The sequence below is a fragment of the Neoarius graeffei genome, chromosome 16 (genome assembly GCF_027579695.1).
Source record: "Neoarius graeffei isolate fNeoGra1 chromosome 16, fNeoGra1.pri, whole genome shotgun sequence".
Taxonomy (NCBI): domain Eukaryota; kingdom Metazoa; phylum Chordata; class Actinopteri; order Siluriformes; family Ariidae; genus Neoarius; species Neoarius graeffei.
In genome coordinates, this window is record NC_083584.1 from 18,658,598 (window position 1) to 18,686,165 (window position 27,568).

Below are 27,568 nucleotides of genomic sequence, written 5' to 3' on the forward strand. Positions count from 1 at the left end.
TCACCATACTTCCCAGTTTTGTTCCTGGAACACATGCTGTTGGCGCTTGATCGCACACTTGATCAATGGTGATATCCAAGGTTTGTCTTGGGCATGAATTTTAATACCTTGAGTGGAAAGTATGTCTTTATTGCCTGGTTCAAATTTCTGTAGAAGGCAGAGGTTTTGTTTTGGGTTCCCTGAACTCCCGTTACTTCAGTCCACTGGTGTTGGGTAATCCACTGGCCGAATGCTTGTATACTGGAATCTTTCATCGGCCTTACCTGTGCTTTGTGGCTGTTTTCTTGACCATGTTGTATTTTGGTGTCAGCACTACAAGGTTGTGGTCTCCACAGCCCAGAGGTGAGGAAGTGACAGGTGGGTTGTAGAATTTGAAAAGGTTAGTTATAATAAGGTCAATACTAACATTTGCTCTTGTGGGTATGTTAACAATCTGCTGAAGACCATTGCCAGAACACACATCGGATACATCTACATGATTAAAGTCTCCCATTATTAGAAATCCTACATCATCATACTTCGTCCTAAGCATATCTACTGTACCTAACAAGTGCTCTTTTAACGTGACTTCTAATGGTGACTGAGGTGGAGCATACACTACACAAGCAATGATGGATGTGATCTTCCAAGGGAGGTGCTTGGATCATAACATAAGCCATATACATTCTAATCCATCTGGTACATTGATCATAGGGAGCTGATGTGTTGCTATGCTTTCCCTGACATACAGTGCAACACCACCACCACGTCTATCCTGCCTTGACTTCAAAAACACATTGTAACCATCAACAGACCAAAATTCAGGGGGCGCGCCATTGTGGAACCATGTTTCAGACACAGCTGCTACCTCGACATTCTCATTTAACAACACAGCTTAAAATTCGTCTAGTTTGTTTACCAAAGAGTGAGCATTGCATAAAAGTACAGATGGTATGGCGATCTGGCATGGGTTTCTGGGTACAGTTCTAGAGTTCTGAGTGTTCGTAGTTGGGACTGGTACTACCTGTCTCAGTCTGGGGTGTGTGATCATCGGGATGACTCCGAGTGTGTTGTTTGCAGGCAGGAATGCTAGGGATCTGTTGTCTACACTGAGTGTGGTGTCTTCTCCGCCCAGGAATGCAAGAGATGCATTGTCTGCAGGTGTGCTAGGCTTGTTGTCTTCTCCACCCAGGAATGCTAGGGATGAGTTGTCTAAACCGAATTTGCATAGGAGGGGATGTCGTTTTTCTGGCCTATTTCCCACAACAGTAGAAATAGTTCTTTGCAAATTCCTACCACCTCTTTTCCCTCTGTATCTTCCCCGGACCTTGAACACGCCAAGATGACGTAGTTGTGACTTGAGTAGGCACTCAGCAGGTAGTGCACTCCTCTTTAAATTCTGCAGAAATCCGATGCTGTACACGAACGTGGTGGAGGAAGCCATGGCACTGTGCTGAGTCACACACTACTTCACAGTCCAGGTTGATTTTTACACGAAATGTCCACTTCACGGTATACAAGTACCACTTAGACACATCCACAAGACAACACTACATAAATATTGCACATAATGATCCAGAATATATAAATAAAACCTATTCACAGCTAAAAACAGTGGAGCTACGACGCAACGCGGCCGCTCGTGAGCACCATGTATCAATCTTGTAGCTGAATGAACACAAATTCTCTCAGGCTCTCAAAATCGAGTGTTAAACCTTCCCAGAAGAGTGGAGCAACAGCAAAGAGGGGACGAAATCTGAAATGGGATGTTCAGCAAGCAGATATGGCTGTGATGGCCAGGTGTCCACAAACTTTTGATCATATAGCTACAATTGTGGTCAGAAGTTTACATACACTCATCATGGGCATGAATGTCATGGTAATTTTGGGCTGTTAATGATTTGCTTGAACTGTTCTTTTTCCAGGGTGGAATGATTGTACAGTATACAGCTTTAACAACTTCAGAAAAAACAAGAATTCAGTGCACAAGTTTGAATTTATTTTGGATTTTCTCTAATCCACACAGGGTCAAATTTATACATACAGGCTCAAATATATACATACACCCCCACTAATATTTGGTTAAATGTCTTTTAGCAAGTTGCACCTCCACCAGACGCTTTTGGTAGCCATCAACAAGCTTCTGGCATAATTCTGGCTGGATATTTGGCCACTCTTCTAGGCAGAATTGGTAGAGTTCATTTAAATTGGCTGGTTTCCTAGCATGGACCCGACTTTTAAGAATAGTCCACAAATTTTTAATAGGGTTGAGGTCGGGGCTTTGGGAAGGCCATTCCAGAAGCTTAATGTTAGCCTGCTTTATCCATTCCAAAACCAGTTTTGATGTGTGTTTGGGATCATTGTCCTGTTGGAACACCCAATTGTGTCCAAGTTTCAACTGTCTAGCTGTTGATTTGAGGTGAACTTGAAGAATTTGGAGGTAGTCCTCCTTCATTATTCCATCCACTTTGTGCAATGCACCAGTAACACTGGCAGCAAAACAGCCCCAGAGCATGATGCTACCACCACCATGCTTGACAGTTGGTACAGTGTTCTTAGGTTTGAAAGCCTCACCTTTACTCTTCCAAATATACCTCTTGTCACCAAATAGCTCAATCTTTGTCTTGTCTGACCATGAAACTTTTCTCCAGAAGGCATTTGGCTTGTCCATGTGGGCAGCTGCAAATTTCAGCGGAGCTTGAAAGTGTCAATTTTGGAGTAGGGGCTTCTTTCTTGTTCGGCACCCTCTCAGTCCATGGCAATGTAAAACTTGCTTCACTGCGGACAGTGATGCTGGTATTCCAGCAGTTTCCAGTTCATGGCAGGCTTGAGCCTTGGTGGTTCCTGGGTTGTTCCTGAACATCCTAACCAATTTACTCTCATCTGAGGGTGACAGTTTGGGTCTTCTTCCAGACCTTGCCAAAGTGGTGACGCATCCAAATAACTTGTACTTATGTACAATTGTTTGAACTGATGATCTTGGAATCTGCAGTTGTTTAGAAATGGCTCCAAGAGACCTTCCCAACTTGTGTAAATCTACAATTCTCCTTCTTAGATCTTCACTGAGTTCCTTGGACTTTCCCATGGTTCTGAGTATTGGTCAATCCAATGAGTGCTGTCAAACAAATCCTTTTTATGCTGGCAAAGAGAAACTACCAATTGTAGTCAATCATGATCACTAACGAGAAGTTAATAGTCCCTGGCCTTGTCAAGTTAAAAGACATTGTAGAACCTTCAGGACCACTTATTAACAGATTTAAGTGAATGTATGTATATATTTGAGCCTGTATGTATAATTTTTGACCCTGTGTGGATTAGAGAAAATCCAAAATAAATTCAAACTTGTGCACTCAATTCTTGTTTTTTGAAGTCGTTAAAGCTGTATGCTATACAATCATTCCACCCTGGAAAAAGAACAGTTCAAGGAAATCATTAACAGACCAAAATTACCATGACATCCATGCCCATGATGAGTGTATGTAAACTTCTGACCGCAATTGTACTTGAAGACATTTCTGCAATACACAATATGTCTTGACAGTACTAGTCAAAAGTTTGTACACCCCTACTCTACTCATTCATAGGTTTTTCTGTATTTTGACCATTTTCTACATTGTAGAACAATACTGAAGACATCGAAACGATGAAATAAAATATGGGGTATCTGGTCATTTAGCACAAAAGTCTTTGAGCACAAATCTAAAGTATTTTAGCACAAGTTCTAAAGTCTCTTAGCACAACTTTGGATTATGGTCACAATAATCAGAAAAAAAATCCTCATCTTGATATAGGAAGGGGTTTATTATGATTGCTTAGAGACAGGAAGCCAGAATTTCTGCTGCTGTGCATGTTAAGGATCAGTTGTTGATCCCTGAAACATGGACTGAAAATCCGATTCTTTGGTGTCTTTGGATATTTGTAGTTAAGCCATAACAAACCTTGAATTGTGGGCACCTTCATAGATAACTTCAGTCACAAATTCAACTGACTGTCAATAATTATGTGTTTGCTGAATTGATTAACCGGGGGATTATGTCTTTTGCCCTGCTTGACAACATGTGATTTGCCGACTAAGAGCGGAATCTATTCCTAAAAACTTACTCAAATTATTAAAAGTCCATTTGATATCACAGACCTTTTTTTTATTTTGTAAAAAATTTAAATAAAGAACAAACAAAAAGCTTTCTTTAAACTATTATCATCTTTTAAATTTCGCTTGACTTTTCATTCTTTATCAAATTAGCAAATTGTAAATAATAAATATGATATATTTTAAGCTTAACACTTTAATAAAGACAAAACAAACCTGGAAGTTGGCTGTAGCGGTGTACTGGGTCAGGGTATGTGCTGTGTTAAATAATTTGGAGAGAGGATTGGTGACTAACATATGGGCTACATCAAACATGGCGGTTTCAAGATGGCGGAGTGGGGAAATACAATCGCTCATTTTTGATCGGAATCTTGGCAACTTTCATTAAAAAAATCCATCAAACATCTTTAAACATGATCAGTAAGTATTCATAATAAAGATTAAGTGTTCTTGGGTCTTGTGCTAAAGAACTTAGAGTTGTGCTAAAAGACTTTAGACTTGTGCTAAAAGACTTTTGTGCTAAATAACCGTAAACCTCATATGGAACATATATGGAATTATGTGTTGAACAAAAAAGTGATAAAAAAAACAAAATATGGGTGTTTTCACACCTGGTCCCCTTTAAAGGAACCAGACTCAGTCCTCTTTAAGTGGACCAAAAAGTGGACCAACAGAAAAAGAACTCAGTTCTTTTTGTGTTCACACTGTGAATTTATTACAAAGAGGACTGGGTTCTCTTTCTGGTCCAGTTAAGCTTTGATGGGGCCTCAGTCCTCTTTCTGTTCACACCAGGTCCTCTAGAGCCCTCAGACCCCCAGTGCACAGAATTCTGGGTAATTTTCTCTTGAATCAAAATGTCTGCTGCCATGCTTGCCCTGCTGTATTCTTTGATCAAAATAGTGCGGATTAAGGAAAATAAATTTATTATATTATATATATAAACATATATATATATGATATCTATCTATCTATCTATCTATCTATCTATCTATCTATCTATCTATCTATCTATCTATGTGTGTGTGTGTGTGTTTATATTTATATATTTATATAAATAAATAAATAAATAAATAAATAATATAGTTATATTATTGTGGCCGACTCATCAGTCAGTAAGTTCAGAGAACTGTAAAGCGGCTGTGGTAAGTTGCAAAAGGAAGTTGAGTTTCCCTGCTACAGTCACGTGACCAACTACGGCAAATGAAGAAGGTTAAACTACAGTGAAAAAGGCGAAGTGAACCCGGTGCGCTTTTTGTTCACAATGCGCAGATTAGGCGAACCGTACCGTTGATTTTTAGCGAACCGTACTAAGACCACCTCCTGAGGTGGTCTCAGTTCGGTTCGCTTTAAAGGGGTCTGGGTACGGTTGGAGTGTTCACATATGCGCAAAAAATGCTGAGTCATCGATCTGAGTTCGGTTAGATGGCTGAAAGGGACCAAGTGTGAAAACACCCTATGTTTCATATTTATTATAAAGAGAAACAACAGCTTATTACTTTAAGATAAGTGTCTTTTAACTAATACAAATAAAGAAAAAACATTTAATTTGAAGGTGTGTCCAAACTTTTGACTGGTACTGTAGGTTTCATAACAAGCTGCCAGAAATACAGAATTGTTGCCTAAAAAGGTAAAACGAAAAATTTAAAAATTGCCTTCATGATACTTTTATTTGTCTATATTTATATCTACAATTAAACTAACACTGAAAAGTTGAGAAAAATTGTAAAATTGTAATAGTTCACAGACACTTTAAAGATGAAAATAGTGAAAAAATGAAAACAGTGAAAATCTGTAATTAAAAAAAGCATGAAAAATATAAATTGTAAATAAATATATCACAATACCCACTATATCACAGAAAAGTGTATCATGAAATAAGTTATCACAGTTTCAATATCGTATCGCCCAGCCTTGTCTCGCATGACATTGATAAAATCAGTGGTGGTGTAGTGGTTAGCACTGTCACCTCACAGCAAGAAGGTTCTGGGTTCAAGCCCAGTGGCTGACAGGGGCCTTTCTGTGTGGAGTTATGTTCTCCCTGTATCTGCATGGGTTTCCTCCGGGTGCTCCGGTTTCCCCCAATTAGGTTAACATGGCTTGAGCTGAAGTGCCCTTGAGCAAGGCGCCTAACCCCTAACTGCTTTCTGGGCACTGTAGCATAGCTACCCACTGCTCTAGGTATGTGTGTGCTCATTGCTCACGTGTGTGTTCAGTGCTTCAGAAGGGTTAAATGCAGAGAGAAATTTCACAATTGTACGTGTGATGAATAAAGTTCTTCTTCTTCTTCAATATTGTATCATCGCATCACCCAGCCCTGTCTCGCATGACATCGATAAAATCAGTGATTGTGATCAGAGTATTAAAACAAGGAGAATTCTTTTCCCTTCTGAACCACTGATTTTACCTTTTCTAAAAATATAGGAAAAAGTCCATTTTCACAATATGGGCGCTTTAAATGTGAAAACTCCTCTTCTTGCATTAGCATCCAGATGTTCTCGTCTTGAGAGTACATTCCAGAGGCATGAGGCAACTGAGTCAAAACAATTCTCACCAATGGTTTCAGGAATCTCATTTTAGACCTGAGATTATGGTTGGGATTTTGAGGTTTAAGAAGCTCATTGCGATAACTCACCAAACTCAAAACTAATTTGTCCAGTGACTTGCATAAATACTACCCCCCCCACACACACAACTTTTCCACATTTTGTATTGTTACAACCTGGAAGTGAAAAGTAAAGAATTGGGATTATAGGTCATGATTCTACATCAGTGTTGGGAAAATCAGTACATTATTTACAAATTAAAATGTTAAATTTGTGCTTGCATAAGTCATCCCCCCCCCAGTTGTTCTATTTTTCTTTTGGAAAGAGAAAGTTACATACTGTACAGTATCACATTTTGTCAGTAGCTGAGTTTATGGCCTGGAGTTTATTAGCTCATCTGGCCAACAGGTGATGAGTTTATGCCATCATGTGTTGTCCATCATCCTGTTAGGGTTTTGCTGGGAATTGAACCCAGGTTCCTGGTGTGGTAATCCAGCAAACCCCCACTAGGCCACCAGGGGAATGACTCAAGTGCAGAGGAGTGAGATGAAAGTAGAATACAAAAACAATTTATTGACAACGCTCAGAAGTTCAGAAAATCCAGAGCAAAAAATAACAAAAGTAAAATCCAAACGCTCAGAAGATACACGGGAAAAATAAAACATCCAAAAGTTCAAAGTCCAAAATCCAAAAATCAGAAAAGAAAAGGCAAAAATCCAAACGCTCAGAAGATCCAAAAATGGCAAAGTAAAAAGTCCAAAAGTTCACAAGAAAGCAAAATGCCAAAAAACACAAGGACATAGGCAAGGTACACAGAACAGAGGTTACTAGCCATGAACAGCACAAAGACTCCGTGACTAGGGACCAAACTGAGGAAGTATATATACATAGGGTAATTAAGAAACTAGGCGGGGCAGAAAATAAAGGACAGGTGAGGCAAAAGGCACATGAAAACAAGGGCTGTCTAAACAAACACAAAACACAGAAATAATAGTGGCCTCTAGAGGCCAAAACAAACATAACAAGACAAAGAAATAACAGCGGCCTCTAGAGGCCAAGACAGTCCCAAGTCCTAACAGGACACCCCCCCCCAAGGAGCGTCTCCTGACATTCCCAGGGCGATCAGGATGGGCCAAATGGAAGTCCCGACAAAGTTCTTTATCTAACATGTCCCGAGCAGGGACTCAACAGCACTCCTCAGGGCCATAGCCCTCCCAGTCCACTAGGTATTGAAGCCCGCCATGGACCTGGCGGGAGTCCAGCAGGCGGCGCACAGTGAACACGGTCTGACCCTGGAGGATGCGGGGAGGCGGGGGATTCCTTGGGGCCGGGGCATAAGAGGACGACAGTACGGGCCGCAACAGGGATACATGGAATGTGGGGTTGATCCTTAGAGTCCGGGGCAACTGGAGCCGGTAGGCGACAGGGTTCACCCTGCGCACAACCTTGAAGGGGCCAACATAGCGAGGGGCAAGCTTGCGGTTCTCCACACGCAGAGGAAGGTCCTTGGCAGACAGCCAAACCCGCTGCCCAGGGCGGAAAATGTGGGCAGGCCTTCTATGGTGGTTGGCCTGAGTCTGGTTGGCCCTGGAAGTCTGGATGAGGGTCCTCCTAACCTTGTTCCAGGTCTTGCAACACCGTCTCACGTACTGGTTGACCGAGGGCACCCCAGCGTCCTCCTCCTGTTCCGGAAACAGAGGTGGCTGGAACCCAAATTGGCACTGAAACAGCAAAAACCTGGTGGCCGATGACTGCAGGATGTTGTGGGCGTACTCCGCCCATGGCAGCCAGGTGCTCCATGATGTTGGGTTATCCATCACCAGGCCTCGCAGTGTGGTTTCCAGGTCCTGGTTGAGCCTCTCAGTCTGGCCATTGGACTGGGGGTGGAACCCAGAGGAGAGGCTGGCAGTGGCCCCGATGAGCTTGCAGAACCCCCGCCACACTCAGGAGGAGAACTGGGGCCCCCGGTCTGAGATGATGTCCTGTGGGAGCCCAAAGACTTGGAAGACATGAGTAAATATTAGTTTAGCTGTTTCAAGGGCAGAAGGGAGCTTGCACAGTGGTATGAAGCGGCAGGCCTTAGAGAATCTGTCGACTATGACCAAGATGACAGTGTTACCTTGTGAGTCTGGAAGGCCCGTGATGAAGTCGACCGCCACATGGGACCAGGGACGCCGGGGAATAGGCAGAGGATGCAGGAGGCCCTGGGGATGCTGTCGTGGCTTCTTGCTTCTGGTGCACACATCACAGGACAGGACGAATGACCTCACTTCCTTCTCCATGCTTGGCCACCAGAAGCGTCTTTTCAAGAAGTCCAGGGTCCTCCGAGCTCCCGGGTGGGCGGTGAGAGGAGACGAGTGACCCCACTGGAGAACCTTGGCCCGGGCTTGATGTGGGACGTACAAGAGGCCCGGTGGCCCCGTCCCAGGACCGGGGTCCTGGTGTTGAGCTTGTCGGACGGCCTCCTCAACACCCCAGCGGACAGGGGCCACAATCCGGGACACAGGGATAATAGGCCCAACTTCACTCTCCCTGTTGGTGGAAGAGAACAGCCTGGAAAGCGCGTCAGGTTTGGTGTTCTTGGAGCCGGGGCGGTACGATAGAGTGAAGTTGAATCGACTGAAAAACAAGGCCCACCTAGCCTGTCGTGGATTCAGTCTCTTGGCTTGCTGGAGGTACTCCAGGTTCTTGTGGTCCGTCCAAACCAGGAATGGATGTTGCGCTCCCTCCAGCCAGTGCCTCCACTCCTCAAGGGCCAGTTTAACCGCGAGCAGTTCTTGATCCCCCACATCATACCAGGACTCCACAGGACTCAGGCGGTGGGAGAAGTATGCGCAGGGGTGCAACCTTCCATCCGGGCGTTGAGAGAGGACCGCGCCGACGCCAGTGTCCGATGCGTCCACCTTGACGATGAAGGGTTGCGATGTGTCCGGGAGGACCAGAATGGGTGCCATGCAGAAGCGGTGCTTGAGATCCTTGAATGCCTTTTCCGCCTGAGGAGACCAGACATAAGATCCACCTGTCCCTTTGGTGAGGTCCGATATGGGCACTGCTACAGAACTGAAGTTCCTGACAAACTTGCGGTAGAAGCTAGCAAATCCTAAGAACCGCTGAACTTCTTTAACGGACTTAGGAGTGGGCCAGTCCCGGATGGCCAGGGTCTTGGCTGGATCCATCTGGAGTTGTCCCATCCGTACAATAAAACCCAGAAAGGAAACCTCGGGGACATGAAACTCACATTTCTGGGCCTTAGCAAACAGATTGTTCTGTAGCAGCCTCTGGAGAACCTGGCGGACGTGGTGGCGGTGCTCCTGCAAGGTCTTGGAAAATATCAGAATGTCGTCAAGGTAGACAAAAATGTATTGGTTGATCATATTCCTCAAGATGTCGTTGATAAGGGCCTGAAAAACTGCTGGTGCATTGCTGAGTCCGAAGGGCATCACTTGGTACTCATAGTGCCCTGACGGGGTGTTAAAGGCAGTCTTCCACTCATCTCCCTGTCGGATGCAGATGAGGTGGTATGCATTCCGTAAATCCAACTTGGTGAAGACAGTAGCGCCTTGGAGCAGGTCGAACGCTGTGGACATCAGCGGAAGGGGATAGCGGTTGCGCACAGTGATCTTGTTCAGGCCCCTGTAGTCAATACACGGTCAGAGCCCCCCATCCTTCTTGCCGACAAAGAAGCCGGCACCAGCCGGTGAGGTGGAGGGTCGAACCTAGAGGCCAGGGCATCCTTGATGTATTCCTCCATGGCCTTGCATTCTGGCTGAAAGAGGGAAAACAGTCTGCCCCGAGGAGGGGTCGCCCCAGGGAGCAAGTCGATGGCACACTCGTAGGCATGGTGCAGAGGAAGAACGGCGGCCCTACTCTTGCTGAAAACTTCTTTCAGATCCCAGTACTCTGTGGGAACTTGAGATAACTCGGTGAGGTCAGGAGGCTCGGCAGGAGACACAGGAGAGCTAGAGAGCAGACAAGAGGCATGGCATGCAGGGCCCCATTCCACAACCTGGCTTGTTACCCAGTCTATGCAAGGGTTGTGGCGGGTAAGCCAAGGAAGGCCTAGAATCACTGGGAACTCTGGTGAATGAATCAGGTGCAGGGATATTTCTTCTTTGTGACCTTGAGACTGGAGAAAGACTGGAGAAGTAACTTGGATGACTCTTCCGTCGCCTAAAGCTTGGCCATCCAGGGCAGACACAAACAGCAGGACTTCAAGAGGTGCAGTAGGGACATTGATTCTTCGGGCAAAGTGGACATCCATAAAGTTTCCAGCCGCCCCGGAGTCTAACAAGGCCTGGCAAGAGTGGATGGACTCACCCCAGGAGATGGAGACAGGGATGTAGACTCCTTGGCCAGGAAGTTTGGGAGAGAGGGTAGGCCCCATCACAACCCTCCCTCAGCTGGACGGGGCGGTCCTTTTCCCGAGAGCTCGGGACATGATGCTCGGAAATGGCCAGGCTTGCCACAGTAGATGCAGCACTTGTCCCTCCTTCTGCGCTCCCTCTCAGATGCGGAGAGACGAGTACGGCCCACTTGCATGGGCTCCGGACAGTCACTAGAGGAGGTAGACGGACTCCAGGTTGAGGCACGGGAAGCTCAGGACTTGGCAATGCTCTCTAATCCTGTTGTCAAGATGAATGGCATGTGAGATCAGTTTTTCGAGGTCACTTGGGCATCCGATAGAGGCCAGACCGTCTTTGATGGGGTCAGACAGACCATGGTGGAAGGCTGAAACCAGGGCAGTCTCATTCCATCCACTGACTGCTGTGAGCATCCGGAACGAGATGGCGTAGTCTGCAACGCTTCCTCCCTGCCAGATGGACATGAGCTTCCTGGCTGCATCTTTACTGATATCCGCCTGATCGAAGACATGAAGCATCTCCTCCGTAAACAGCTTGAAATCAGAACACTCGGGTCCCTGTCTCTGCCAGATGGCTGTTGCCCAAGCTCGTGCCTTATCAGCTAACAAAGTTATCACATATGCAATCTTGCAGCAATCCGTAGTGTAGGTGGTAGGCTGGAGCTCAAAGGTGAGTTGGCACTGGGTAAGGAACTCCCGGCACTCACCATGCTTGCCGTCATACCTCTGTGGTGTAGGAAGGCAGGGTTTGCGAGGTGAAGGAGGCAGCATGGCAGGAGGCACTGGAGCGGGAGCAGATGGTGGAGCAGGAACAGGATCAGGAGGAGGAGATGGGGGCAGAGGAGTCAACTGCCAGGGCTTTCCCAATTTGCTGAAGCAGTACCTCATGACGAGCAAGGGCCTCACGTTGGCTTGCAAGTGTTCATCCATGGTAGCTCCGAAGCGTGTTAAAGCAGCCACAATTCCCTGAAGGTTAGCCGGGTAGAGAGTTGAAGAAGCCTCTGCTGAGTCGGTCATGATAGAGTCTTTCTGTTAGGGTTTTGCTGGGAATCGAACCCGGGTTGCTGGTGTGGTAATCCAGCAAACCCTCACTAGGCCACCAGGGGAATGACTCAAGTGCAGAGGAGTGAGACAAAAGTAGAATACAAAAACAGTTTATTGACAACGCTCAGAAGTTCAGAAAATCCAAAGCAAAAAATAACAAAAGTAAAATCCAAACGCTCAGAAGATACACGGGAAAAATAAAACATCCAAAAGTTCAAAGTCCAAAATCCAAAAATCAGAAAAGAAAAGGCAAAAATCCAAACGCTCAGAAGATCCAAAAATGGCAAAGTAAAAAGTCCAAAAGTTCACAAGAAAGCAAAATGCCAAAAAACACAAGGACATAGGCAAGGTACACGGAACAGAGGTTACTAGCCATGAACAGCACAAAGACTCCGTGACTAGGGACCAAACTGAGGAAGTATATATACACAGGGTAATTAAGAAACTAGGCGGGGAAGAAAATAAAGAACAGGTGGGGCAAAAGGCACATGAAAACAAGGGCTGTCAAAACAAACACAAAACACAGAAATAATAGCAGCCTCTAGAGGCCAAAACAAACATAACAAGACAAAGAAATAACAGTGGCCTCTAGAGGCCAAGACAGTCCCAAGTCCTAACACCGGCGTCCTTCACATTTCACGAAAATTACTTCTTCTATCTCAATTCTTCACTGATTTTTATTCTTTTTGGCAGGAAAGTAGGTCTGCCTGGGATGCATATAGCTTCTACCCAAATTTGCATAATTGCAATTAATAATGAAGATATGGAATAATTAATCAATCCCTAATGAGCAGTTTCCACACAAATTGCTTCTTCTCTCTCAATTCTTCACTGATTTTTATTCTTTCTCTCATGAAGGTAGGGGTACCTAGGGTGCATATAACTTCTACCCAGATTTGCTCAATGACAATTATTAATGAAGTTATGGACTAATTAAGCCTTAATGAGCACTTCAACAACTTCAAAATCGCTTCTTCTCGGTCAGTTCCTCGCCGTTTTGGATTCTTTCTGGCAAATAGGTTGGTATTCCTAGGGTGTATATAGCTTCTATATATAGCTTGTATATAGTGTATATAGCTTGCAACATTTATTGCACAAGGTGGCCCACTTTAGATCATTCCTTCTGGACTAGACATGGCCGGAGTGAGCTACACCGTCACTGACCGTCTCGTTTTTCTATTTTGTCTTCCAGTCATATAAGAGAGAAAGAATAGCTCTTTTTAAAGTCTTTCCATTCAATTACAGTCCACAAGATGCTTTTCATTTAGATCATGGACTCTAAATTCATCTTCTGGCCAGGTTAGAACTTTCATTAGACTGGTCCAGATTGTACTTTGAAAGGTAGGAATTTTCTGCACTTGATGTGGGCTGCCCATGAAATTTATAACTTTAGTTTTAATAGGAACTTGTGCACAGTTTTATGACATCCATACAGGCATCAGGGTTCAATACAGCACATTCTAATAAATAAATTATATTTTCTTCATTGTTCTGACAGGAGACTTTTTAACATGAAGGTTTTTCTCGCTCGACAGATCTTCCAGATTGGGTGTCCATCAGCACTGTGGGTCACACAGGGCCGATGATTGAAGGCAAACAGTATGAACTCCAGTGTCACGTTCACAATGTCGCTCCTGTTCACCTCCTCACTGTGAACTGGTACAAAGGACAACATCTGGTGGCAAAAACCTCATTTTCTGACTCCACCAAGACTCCAGTGAATCAGTCAACAAGATTCCACATGTCCCTGAGCAGAGCTGATGATGGAGTTCGCTACAGGTGTGAGGCGGAGCTGGAACTGAGCAGGACGAGAGCTGGAACTCAAGCTTCTTCCAAAGTGGCATCACAGGTTCTTGGCCTTACTGTACATTGTACGTCTTTGCTTAAGCTTTTAACAACTCAGCAATTGTCACACAATAATTTACAGCAGCTTCAATTCATTTTTTTTTAATTCCTCTGGAATATAAAATGTTTTGTTTCTGGAATTGTGAAGTACATCTCTGCTTTCCTCAGACAGTCCACAGGTCACCAGTGTAGTAGAGAGCTTCAATGAGACAAGTGAATACACCGCACTGAACTGCACAGTGACGGCAAATCCTCCTCCGAGGTATACATGGCACTCAACAAATCTGGGGAAGGAGTTTAATATTGGCCATCCAGTCCTCTACTTATCATCTCTGGGCTCAGGGAACTACACTTGCACGGCATCAAATGGAATTGGAAGCGTCAGCAAACTGTTCATTGTTCAAGCTAAACCGAGAGGTGGGTGGAAAATGTCATACTGTGCTGATTCAGGTTTCTCTTTTACTACAGTTTTTCTAAAAAAAAAAAATCTTTTCCATAAAAAGTGTAGAGAGAAACAATAAAGGTCAAAAGTCAAGAAAAATATTAATCCACAAGTTATTACTCAGTTGTTGATCTCAAAGCATACAATTCAATGACTATGGGGCACTGGATGTAAAAATTCAGTTACAATTTTATAGCTGACATATTTTGGATATTTAGCTCACTTTCCTCACATTTCGCTCATTTTTCTTTTAAGAGAGAAATTCATGTAAAACAAATTATCATTGTTAAAAATGTGTATACATAAAGAATAAATCTAAATCTAAATGTTGACTCAAAATCTAAATATTAAATCTAAATCTGAATGTTAAATCTAAATTCAAATTTTAAATATAAATATAAATATAAATATTAAATCTAAATTCAAATGTTAACTCAATGTTAAATCTAAATTCAAATATTAAATCTAAATATTAAATCTAAATTAAAATGTTAAATCTAAATTTTAAATCTAAATATTAAATCTAAATTTTAAATCTACATCTAAATATTAAGTCTAAATCTAAATGTTAAATCTAAATCTAAATGTTAAGTCAAGTCAAGTCAAGTTTATTTGTATAGTGCTTTTAACAATAAACATTGTTGCAAAGCAGCTTTACAGAATTTGAATGACTTAAAATATGAGCTAATTTTGTCCCTAGTCTATCCCCAACGGGCAAGCCTGTGGCGACGGTGGCAAGGAAAAACTCCCTCAGATGACATGAGGAAGAAACCACGAGAGGAACCAGACTCAAAAGGGAACTCATCCCCATCCGGGCAACAACAGACAACATGACTATAACATTAACAGTCCTAACAAATTCAGCTTCGTTGATGCTATAAACCCCCCACCGACGGAAACCCTAGCGCAAAACCATTCATGACAACCGTAGTCCCAAAGTCAGCAAGTCAACTGCAGTCCTAAAGTCAGCAAGTCAATTGCAGTCCCCAGCCACAAAAGCACCACTGCAAGAGTCCAGAGCATCCTCCAGGCATGACCCCTAAATTCAAATGTTAAATCTAAAATCTAAGTCTCATCTCATCTCATTATCTCTAGCCGCTTTATCCTGTTCTACAGGGTCGCAGGCAAGCTGGAGCCTATCCCAGCTGACTACGGGCGAAAGGCGGGGTACACCCTGGACAAGTCGCCAGGTCATCACAGGGCTGACACATAGACACAGACAACCATTCACACTCACATTCACACCTACGGTCAATTTAGAGTCACCAGTTAACCTAACCTGCATGTCTTTGGGGGAAACCGGAGCACCCGGAGGAAACCCACGCGGACACAGGGAGAACATGCAAACTCCGCACAGAAAGGCCCTCGCCGGCCACGGGGCTCGAACCTGGACCTTCTTGCTGTGAGGCGACAGCGCTAACCACTACACCACCATGCCGCCCTCTAAATCTAAGTATTAAATCTAAATTCAAATGTTAAATCGAAATGTTAAATCTAAATTCAAATTTTAAATCTAAATCTAAAATCTAAATGCAAATGTTAAATCTAAATCTCATCTCATTATCTCTAGCCGCTTTATCCTATTCTACAGGGTCGCAGGCAAGCTGGAGCCTATCCCAGCTGACTACGGGCGAAAGGCGGGGTACACCCTGGACAAGTCGCCAGGTCATCATAGGGCTGACACATAGACAACCATTCACACTCACATTCACACCTACGGTCAATTTAGAGTCACCAGTTAGCCAAACCTGCATGTCTTTGGACTGTGGGGGAAACTGGAGCACCCGGAGGAAACCCACGCGGACACAGGGAGAACATGCAAACTCCACACAGAAAGGCCCTCACTGGCCACGGGGCTCGAACCTGGACCTTCTTGCTGTGAGGCGACAGCACTAACCACTACACCACCGTGCTGCCCCTAAACTTGAAATATGAATTCAAATTTTAAATCTAAATCTAAAAATTAAATCTAAATGTTAAAGGAACAGTCCACCATACTTCCATAATGAAATATGCTCTTATCTGAATTGAGACGAGCTGATCCGTACCTCTCCGAGCTTTGCGCGACCTCCCAGTCAGTCAGACGTAGTCAGACGCGCTGTCACTCCTGTTAGCAATGTACCTAGGCTCAGTATGGCCAATGGTATTTTTGGGGGCTGTAGTTAGATGCGACCAAACTCTTCCGCGTTTTTCCTGTTTACATAGGTTTATATGACCAGTGATATGAAACAAGTTCAGTTACACAAATTGAAATGTAGCGATTTTCTATGCTATGGAAAGTCCGTACTATAATGACAGGCGTACTAACACCTTCTGCGCGCTTCGGCAGCGCATTGATACGGAGCTCAGATATCAATGCGCTGCCGAAGCGCGCAGAAGGTGTTAGTACGCCTGTCATTATAGTACGGACTTTCCATAGCATAGAAAATCGCTACATTTCAATTTGTGTAACTGAACTTGTTTCATATCACTGGTCATATAAACCTATGTAAACAGGAAAAACGCGGAAGAGTTTGGTCGCATCTAACTACAGCCCCAAAAAATACCATTGCCCATACTGAGCCTAGCTACATTGCTAACAGGAGTGACAGCGCGTCTGCGTCTGACTGACTGGGAGGTCGTGCAAAGCTCGGAGAGGTACGGAGCAGCTCGTCTCAATTCAGATAAGAGCATATTTCATTATGGAAGTACGGTGGACTGTTCCTTTAAATCTAAATTCAAATTTTACATCTAAATCTAAATATTAAATCTAAATGTAAATGTTAAATCTAAATCTACAGTGGGGCAAAAAAGTATTTAGTCAGTCACCAATTGTGCAAGTTCTCCCACTTAAAAAGATGAGAGAGGCCTGTAATTTTCATCATAGGTACACTTCAACTATGAGAGACAGAATGAGAAAAAAGATCCAGAAAATCACATTGTCTGATATTTAAAGAATTTATTTGCAAATTATGGTGGAAAATAAGTATTTGGTCAATAACAAAAGTTCATCTCAATACTTTGTTATATACCCTTTGTTGGCAATGACAGAGGTCAAACGTTTTCTGTAAGTCTTCACAAGGTTTTCACACACTGTTGCTGGTATTTTGGCCCATTCCTCCATGCAGATCTCCTCTAGAGCAGTGATGTTTTGGGGCTGTCGCTGGGCAACATGGACTTTCAACTACCTCCAAAGATTTTCTATGGGGTTGAGATCTGGAGACTGGCTAGGCCACTCCAGGACCTTGAAATGCTTCTTACGAAGCCACTCCTTCGTTGCCCGGGCAGTGTGTTTGGGATCATAGTCATGCTGAAAGACCCAGCCACGTTTTATCTTCAATGCCCTTGCTGATGGAAGGAGGTTTTCACTCAAAATCTTACGATACATGACCCCATTCATTCTTTCCTTTACACGGATCAGTCGTCCTGGTCCCTTTGCAGAAAAACAGCCCCAAAGCATGATGTTTCCACCCCCATGCTTCACGGTAGGTATGGTGTTCTTTGGATGCAACTCAGCATTCTTTCTCCTCCAAACACGACAAGTTGAGTTTTTACCAAAAAGTTCTATTTTGGTTTCATCTGACCACATGACATTCTCCCAATCCTCTTCTGGATCATCCAAATGCTCTCTAGCAAACTTCAGACGGGCCTGGACATGTACTGGCTTAAGCAGGGGGACATGTCTAGCACTGCAGGATTTGAGTCCCTGGCAGCGTAGTGTGTTACTGATGGTAGCCTTTGTTACTTTGGTCCCAGCTCTCTGCAGGTCATTCACTAGGTCCCCCCGTGTGGTTCTGGGATTTTTGCTCACCATTCTTGTGATCATTTTGACCCCACGGGGTGAGATCTTGCGTGGAGCCCCAGATCGAGGGAGATTATTAGTGGTCTTGTATGTCTTCCATTTTCTAATAATTGCTCCCACAGTTGATTTCTTCACACCAAGCTGCTTACCTATTGCAGATTCAGTCTTCCCAGCCTGGTGCAGGTCTACAATTTTGTTTTTGGTGTCCTTTGACAGCTCTTTGGTCTTGGCCATAGTGGAGTTTGGAGTGTGACTGTTTGAGGTTGTGGACAGGTGTCTTTTATACTGATAATGAGTTCAAACAGGTGCCATTAATACAGGTAGCGAGTGGAGGACAGAGGAGCCTCTTAAAGAAGTTGTTACAGGTCTGTGAGAGCCAGAAATCTTGCTTGTTTGTAGGTGACCAAATACTTATTTTACCAAGGAATTTACCAATTAATTCATTAAAAATCCTACAATGTGATTTCCTGGATTCTTTCCCCTATTCTGTCTCTCATAGTTGAAGTGTACCGTACCTATGATGAAAATTACAGGCCTCTCTCATCTTTTTAAGTGGGAGAACTTGCACAATTGGTGGCTGACTAAATACTTTTTTGCCCCACTGTAAATGTTAAATGTTGAATCTAAGTTCAAATGTTAAATGTAAAATCTAAATCTAAATGTTAAATCTAAACATAATTGTTAAATCTAAACATTAAATTTAAATCTAAATGTTAAATCAAAATGTTAAATCTAAATCTAAATTGGTTGCCAAGTGTAAAGCTAAATATTTAGTAAATATGCAAATAATCTGCATCAGTGTTCTGGTCCAAGACCCTTGCCATAGCCTCAGCTTACATGGCCCCGCCCACACCACTAATTGTGGAGCAGTAGGTGAGACGAGGGGAAGCGACACAAACATGGCCAGTTCGCTCCCAATAGGAGAGATTGAGCGAGTGGTTATGTCAGCTATAAAGCTGTAACCGCATTTTTACATTCGGCACCCCATAAATACCTACTATGAATTAATTCATCATTACAGTAAAACATAAGACAAAGGTACAGTATGTAGTCATGAAGAGAATGCAAGACTGGATCTGCTGACAGGTCCTGAGTGTTTAAGTGAAGAATAAAACAAGACTGGGCATGCTGTTATAGGAAAATAATTAATAATAAGCAGTGTTAGGTAATGTTAACCATTCCAAAGGTGATTATTTTCACAGAACTCTACATTCCAAATTATTTTATTCCTCTCAAACTTCAATGTTTATGATTTTTAAAAGTAAAGAATACTCATCATATTTTTTATCCATTTATAATCACGTTTACTGGAGAATGTCTGCAAAACAATTATATAGTTTAACAGCTAAAAATACTAATTCTCTCACCAGCCTCTCTTTTTTCTTTCTCTCTTGACAAAAAAAATACAGCTTTCATGTTCCCAACAAACCAGAAAGTGTACATCTCCCTCTGTATGTTGTTACTATAGAAACAATAACCTATTAGAAAAATCTAGTAACATATTAACATAACCTTGCAGATGGAACTACTGTCCAAGCTGCTGTTGTAGGAAATTAATCAACATCTATTGACCCATCAGAATCAAGTATTCAGCAGTGCTGGGTTATAAGGAGTAAATCATATAATGTGTCAAGGTTTTACAGGTTTAACAGCTTCATCTGGTGCTGCAGTTTATGCGTTATAAATTATCCAAGATCCATCACCCACGTAGTCTGACTCATACCTTGTTTAGCTTGTGGTGAAGCTCTGCTTTCAATGTCCAAGTTTATTTTAAGCCATTTCGCTTTGTATAGCTTGTATTTTAACAGATATCAGAACACAGAGAATTTGTACAGTTGCAGTCAGAAGGTTACAGATACGGACATGAACGTCATGGTGATATTGGGCTTTCAGTGAGTTCTTTGAGCTGTTGTTTTTCTGTGGCAGAATGATTTTACAACATACATTTTTAATAATTAAAAAAAAGCATGTGGTGCACAAGTTTTAATTTATTTTTGGGTTTTCTAAAATCAACACAGGGTCTAAATTATACATACAGCATACCTAATATTTGGTAAAATGTCCCTTAGCAAGTTTTACCTTCACCAGATGCTTTTGGTAGCCATCAGTGAGCTTCTGGCAGAATTCTGGTTGGATATTTGACAGCTCTTCTTGGCAGAATTTGTAGAGTTCAATTAAATGTGTGTGCTTCCTGGCATGGACTTGACTTTTAATCACAGTCCACATATTTTCAATAGGGTTGAGGTCAGGGCTTGTTTTAAGCTTAATGTTGGCCTGCTTTATCGATTACACAACCAGCTTTGATGTGTATTTGGGGTCATTGTTCTGTTGGAACACCCAGTTTTGTCCAAGTTTCTGATGGTTTGAGGTTATGCTGAAGAATTTTGGCATAGTCCAGCTTCTTTATTATTCCATCCACTTTGTGCAATGCACCAGTTCCACTGACAGCAAAACAGCCTCAGAGGATGGCGCTGCTACCACCACCATGCTGAATGGTTGATACAGTTGGTACAATGTTCCTTTGTATCTTTGGTCATCGTGACCAAATAACTCAATCTTTGTCTCAAATGACCATAAAGCTTTTCTCCAGAGGGCTTTTTCTTTGTCCATGTGGTCAGCTGCAAACTTTAGTCGAGCTTGAAGGTGTCAATTTTGGAGCTTCTTTCCTGTGTAAATCTATAATCCTCTTTCTCAGATCTGCACAGAGCTCCTTGGACTTTATTATTATTATTATTATTATTATTAATACATTTTGGGGCGGCACGGTGGTGTAGTGGTTAACACTGTTGCCTCACAGCAAGAAGGTTCTGGGTTCGAGCCCAGTGGCCGGCAAGGGCCTTTCTGTGTGGAGTTTGCATGTTCTCCATGTGTCTGCGTGGGTTTCCTCCGGGTGCTCTGGTTTCCCTCACAGTCCAAAGACATGCAGGTTAGGTTAATTGGTGGCTCTAAATTGACCGTAGGTGTGAGTGTGAATGGTTGTTTGTCTCTTTGTGTCAGCCCTGCGATGACCTGGCAACTTGTCCAGGGTGTACCCTGCCTCTTGCCCATAGTCAGCTGGGATGGGCTCCAGCTTGTCTGCGACCCTGTAGAACAGGATAAGTGGCTACAGGTAATGGATGGATAATGCATTTTATTTATAGAGCGCTTTTAACAATGCTCAAAGACACTTTACAAGGGGCACGTCTATATAACAGTAAAATCATACAGAATAAAGAAAAACATCAATAAAAACATACAAAGAAGAATAAAAAGCAATAACAAAATGAAGAAGGCAAAACACAATCAAACATTAAAGGCGGATTTAAAAAGGTGAGTCTTGAGCAATAATTTGAATGTGGTAAGGTCAGTGCAGTCACGGAGGGATTTGGGGAGTGAATTCCAGAGTGTGGGGGCAACAACTGAGATGGCTCTATCCCACCAGGTCCTGTGCTTGAACCTGAAAGGGGTGGAAAGAAGGTTGGCATCTGATGATCGGAGGCTGCAGGAAGGGGTGTACGGGTGGAGCAGGTCAGTCAGGTAGGAGGGGGCGAGGTTATGGAGAGATTTGAAGGTGAGGAGAAGTTTATATCTGATGTGGTAAGGGATGGGGAGCCAGTGAAGTTTCTGGAGGACAGGGGTGATGTGGTTGTGAGAGCGGGTTTGAGTGAGAAGTCGAGCAGCAGAGTTTTGGACATATTGGAGTTTATTTAGGGCTTTGGAGGTGGATCCAAAGAGAATGCTGTTGCAGTAATCCAAATGGGAAGTGACAAAGGCGTGAATCAAACTTTCTCATTGCACTGTGCGTTGGTTAATCCAGTGAGTGCTGTCAAACAAATCGTTTTTATGTTGTGCACAGAGAAGGTATCAGCTGTCGTCAATTATAATCACTAACACGAAGTTAAGAGGTCTTGGCCTTGGCAAGTTAAAAACATTTTGGAAATTTCAGCACCACTGAATTAATAATCTATTTGGGTATATGGGTATTTTTGACCCTGTATATATAATTTCGACCCTGTGATGATTTCAGAAAACCCAAAATAAATTAAAAGTTGTGCACAAAATTCTTTTTTATTATTAAAAATGTCTGCTCCAGAAAAAGAACAGTTCAAATAAATCACAGGAAGCCCAGTATTGCCATGATATTCATGTCCATGATGACATTCATGTCAATGTTTGTAAACTTCTGACCACAACTTTCTATCTAATAGCTTGTATAAGCTACCTTTAGAGCAACTTTACCATCCATCATTAACAAAATATAGCTTCTGACCCAGAATTCATCAATAAAGTTGGTTTGGTATTTCATGAAAACGATAATCATTAATGTGACTTTTCTCTGACAGGCAGAAACTGTACCACTTTTTGGGCGATTGTTGGACCCTTTGCCGGACTGGCTGTGGTGATGATCATTGGTTATCTATTGGTCAAAAAGAGGACTATCAATAAATGAGTCTTCAGGAATGTTTTACAAAAAAAAAAAATGTGAGCGTTTACGTACACAGGAAGGTCACCTGAATTTACCACTTCAGAGACAATCCTTCAAGGATAAGTTACGTTTGATTCAACACTGGTGGGTTCATCGAATGAATAAGCACCGTTGTTAGGGATGGAAAAGCTACTCGTAGTGGAAGAAGATCCATCTTGCACCCTAAAGGCTTTTTGGTTTGATCCTCTGAGAAAAACCTTTGGAAAAAGCTTCGAGAAGAGCCGATAATCATTCATAGAACCCTTAAGGAACCCTTAAGGAACCAAAAGAGTGTATGGGGAGGTAGATCTATGTCTCCATGTTTTTACTGTGAATGTGCCTCAGGCGGTCTTGTAAATGGCAGCATTTGGGTTCAACGTCCTGTTTTTGTTTTTTGTTTATTATTTTTTAATACTCAAATTTATTTATCTTGTATTAAAGTCATTATTTATTAGATGTGTATTATTACTTTAAGATGTGCTTTGTCTGGTTTCAGGCTTGTTTAACCAAAGTTGCCGTAAGTGTGTAAGAAGTCAATTTTACTCAAGCTTTCTCACTTAATCTCAATTTCAAGCTTCTGTGACTTGTGTCCATAACTTAAGAGTTAACTGTAAATGTTATGAAGTCCGTTCAGTCCTGAATCACGGCCATTACTTGGCTCACTCTGACTCTTGGAAGTCAATGGTCAGTGATTCAGCCACTTTTGTTCTGTCACAGTCAGATAAGATTGTAATTTATCCTGTGTTTCTTTATACATTTGTTTCTTTTAAATAACCATGCTCGGGCGAAATGGACTCAGTAAGTGAGTCACCTCCACTTAGGTCTGCACTGCTGAGCCTGTTCACAGCACCTCGTTTAATGAAACTCTTCCACTGCATTTAACATACTGTAATTCTTTTATATATTTTTTTCTTATTGAAGTATTAAGAACTAAAGTAATCTTCTATTCAACTACAGATCTTTTCCATTCACTTTATTTAATCCAAATCTTGCCAAAAATTAATGTGATTGGAAAATAATGTACTTTTTAATCAAGTACACCGCCACACAGGTCACTTTATATTAGTGTACGTTTATTGTCTGACTGTAGCTGCTGCTATGCACTGCACCGCTATAACGACTGTCGCTTAGCAGATATAATTTGGGAATTTCGAGCACAGAAAACATATTGACATTGTGGTGTATGTTGCTGGTACAAGTGTGTTTACAAGTATTGGCCAGTTTATTAGACATACCTACCTTGTTGCTGTTTTGTTCATTTTTTTCCTTGTAAAAATCACATCAGTCATCCTGTATCCCGACCCCAGGACTGCTGCATGTATTTTTTTCTTGGCAATTTTTGATATTGAAGTTTTCCAAATCGCAGCGAAACACGCTTTAAGATGTGAAACACACTTATGATGTGAAAGATGCTAACACTTCTGAAAGGTACTTGATTCTTTTATTTTTAAAATTTTTTTTTTACATATTTTATTTTATGGTTGATGATTTTATCTGTTCATTGTAGGTTAAAACATGTTGCATCAAAGTATTAACATGGTCACAATGCAAATGACACAATTTTTGTCTTTTTGCATTTTTAATCTTTTAGAATTAGCAAAAAAGTTACTTAATTTCATTTTAAATATTCTGAGAAATCAAATAGCGTTTATGTTTTTAAGAACCTCTGTAGTATTTAATTATTGTTTATTTCTATTGTGGAATAGAACTAATTCAAATGTAGCACACTCATTTGTTTTGAAAAATTCAAGTCCAGTTAGTGCAAGAATAAACAAAAAAATTAAACTTCACTCCAATAAAGGAGGTAAAATAGTCTGTCTTTTGTTAATCTGTGGTCTAACTCACTCATTCACTCACTTATTCACTCACTCATTCCTCACTCACTCACTCACTCACTCACTCACTCATTTATTCACTCACTCACTCACTTATTCATTCACTCACTCATTCTTTCACTCACTCACTCACTCACTCACTCACTCACTCATTCATTCATTCACTCATTCTTTCACTTGCTCGTTCACTCGTTCACTCACTTATTCACTCATTCTTTCACTCACTCATTCACTCACTGATTCACTCACTCATTCTTTCAATCACTCATTCACTCACTGACACACTCAGTCTTTTACTCACTCACTCATTCACTCACTCCTTTCAATCATTCACTTACTCACTGACTCACTCATTCTTTCAATCACTCATTCACTCACTCACTAACTCACTCATTCACTCTAATTCACTCACTGACTCACACACTCACTTTCTTTCACTCACTCATTCACTCACTAACTCACTCATTCACTCACTCACTAACTCACTCATTCACTCACTGATTCACTCACTGACTCACACATTCTTTCACTCACTCATTCACTCACTTGTTCACTCACTGACTCATTCACTCACTCTTTCTATCACTCATTCACTCACTGACACACACTCAGTCTTTTACTCTCTCACTCACTCATTCACTCACTCCTTTCAATCACTCATTCACTTACTCACTGACTCACTCATTCTTTCAATCACTCATTCACTCACTCACTCATTCACTCACAAATTCACTCACTGACTCACACTCACTTTCTTTCACTCACTCATTCACTCACTAACTCATTCATTCACTCACTGACACACTCACTCATTCTTTCAATCACTCATTCACTCACTCATTCTTTCACTCACTCATTCAGTCACTGACTCACTCACTCACTTATTCACTCATTCATTCACTCACTCACTCATTCACTCTCAGTGAGCATTTTATCCTACTCAGGGTCACAGTGGATTTTCAACCTATCTCATCAACACTGACAAAAGGCACTTCAGGGTATGAAATGAGAAATGCCACAGGGCACAATGCACTTATTACAGTGTACAATATGTTCACCTATTCATTCATGCCAAAGGGCAATTTATCTTCACCATCTGCTTCCACTACCTAATTCTCACCTACTTAGTATTATTTGGAAAGGGGAAGGAAACTGGAAGAAACACACACACAAGGACATATTGAGCACAGTCCAAATGAAAATATGTTTTATGGACTTGAAAGAACATTCACTCTGTAGTTCAACCAGAATGCATATTTCTTTATTTGCTTTCAGTCTTCACTACAACTATATTAAACTTTTCTTCTGGTCAATCGATATAAAGTCATGTAGCCACTCTACGAGGTGAGTAGATTCTGTCAGACTTTTAATTAAATGCCAAAACAGAATAAAAACTCTCACTGTGTAAAACTAATGACATTGCATATATAGTGTCTTGTAAAAGTATTCATCCTCCTTGGTGTTTGTCCTGTTTTGTTGCATTACAAGCTGGAATTAAAATTGATTTTTGGGGGGTTAGCACCATTTGATTTACACAACATGCCTACAAATTTATAGGTGATTTTTTTTATTGTGACACAAACAATCATCAAGATGAAAAAACAGAAATCTGGAGTGTGCATCGATATTACCCCCCCCCCCAAACACACACACAAAAAAAAATTCAATAATTTATATAGCCACCTTTTGCTACAATTACAGCTGCAAGTCTCTTGGGGTATGTTTCTATTAGCTTAGCACATCTAGCCACTGGGATTTTTGCCCATTCCTCAAAGCAAAACTGCTCCAACTCCTTCAAGTTAGATGGGTTGCGTTGGTGTACAGCAATCTTCAAGTTATGCCACAGATTCTCAATTGGATTGAGGTCTGGGCTTTGATTAGGCCATTCCAAGACATTTAAATGTTTCCCATTAAACCAATCCAGTATAGCTTTAGCAGTATGTTTAGTTTCATTGTCCTGCTGGAACGTGAACCTTCTGTCACAGTCCGGTCCAGTCCATCCATGCCTTAGATTGTGGGACTTTAATGCCGGCTCTAGGCCAGATCCAGGACAGGAATTCCGTCCTGCCTTGCTGAAGGCCATTTCCTGAAGCGGCACTCCCACACCTGTTACCACTCCTCTCCCATTGGCCAGGGCTTTTTAAGAACTGTTTGGAGCTACTTTATTTGCCAGACTGTCTCTTGTAGACTTTCCTCACCTTACTACAGCTCATTGGTATCATGTCTTCTTGATTCCCCCTGCCTGAATTTTTCCTTGTTTTTGTCAAGTTTTTCTGTCCAGTTTTTTGTCCCTGTTTTTGCCTGGCTGTTCTTTTAGATTGTGTCTTTTGCTACCTCTGCCAGGATTTCCCTTGTCCCTGTGTTCATCAGTTTTTGTGAAGATTTTTCTGTCCTGTTTTTGTCCCTGATCGTGTCTACCTGCTCCTCTGTGTTTTTGACCTCTTGGCCTGTTTTTTGACTGCCAATTTTTGCCTGAGCCGTACTGTACCTTTTGCCTTTCTACCATCTACTTCATTAAATAAGTTTTCTCTTTACACTGCCTGCTTTCTGAGCCTGCTCTTGGGTCCTCACTTCACCTCAGCTCGCCATTTGTGACAGCACAGTCTGGCCAACATGGACCCAGCAGATTTTGCCCAGCTAAGAGCAGCGGTTTAGAAACAGGGAGCTCTCCTTGGGACCCACCAACAGGACATCCAACAGGTGAATCAAAACCTTGTCACCATCTCTGACACTCTCAATCTTCTTGCCATTCAGCTACAACAGCTTCAAGTAACGTCTGCTCCTACACAACCCCCTCCACCTACCGCTCCTCCTGCTCCAGCCCTCTTCAGAGAGCTGAGACTTCCTGCCCCACAGCCATATGATGGAGAACCAGGTACCTGCAGATCATTTTTATCTCAATGCTCGCTAACCCTTGAGCTTCAACCACTGGCCTTCCCTACAGAATGTTCCCAAGTGGCCTACACCATCACTTTCCTCACTGGCAAAGCTAGGGAGTGGGGAACAGCTCTGTGGGATGCCAATGCACCATGCTGCACCAGCTTCAAGGATTTCACAGAGGAGATGAGGCAAACCTTTGATCGCTCTCTGTCTGGCAGAGGAGCAGCAAGAGAAATCATGGGGCTGCAGCAGGGTGCCTGGTCTGCTTTTGACTATGCGATTGAGTTTCACACTCTGGCAGCATCTTGTAGCTGGAATGAGAGTG

General features: G+C 42.3%; 1 protein-coding gene across 3 annotated transcripts in view; it reads left to right on the forward strand.

Moving 5' to 3' along the window:
* Positions 1-24,176, forward strand: part of LOC132900482 (hemicentin-2-like) — a 96,745-nt gene extending 72,569 nt beyond the window's left edge. Inside the window, exons 11-13 of one of the 3 annotated variants that reach the window (XM_060942595.1) lie at positions 13,552-13,887; positions 14,030-14,278; positions 22,407-24,176. In XM_060942595.1, coding sequence (XP_060798578.1) covers positions 13,552-13,887; positions 14,030-14,278; positions 22,407-22,513 — 692 coding nt within the window. In that variant the 3' untranslated portion in view covers positions 22,514-24,176. Of the gene's footprint in view, positions 1-13,551; positions 13,888-14,029; positions 14,279-15,003; positions 15,398-22,406 lie in introns of those variants that run through there. The other 2 variants (XM_060942594.1, XM_060942596.1) reach the window with 2 other exon arrangements.
* Positions 24,177-27,568: the final 3,392 nt, after the last annotated feature.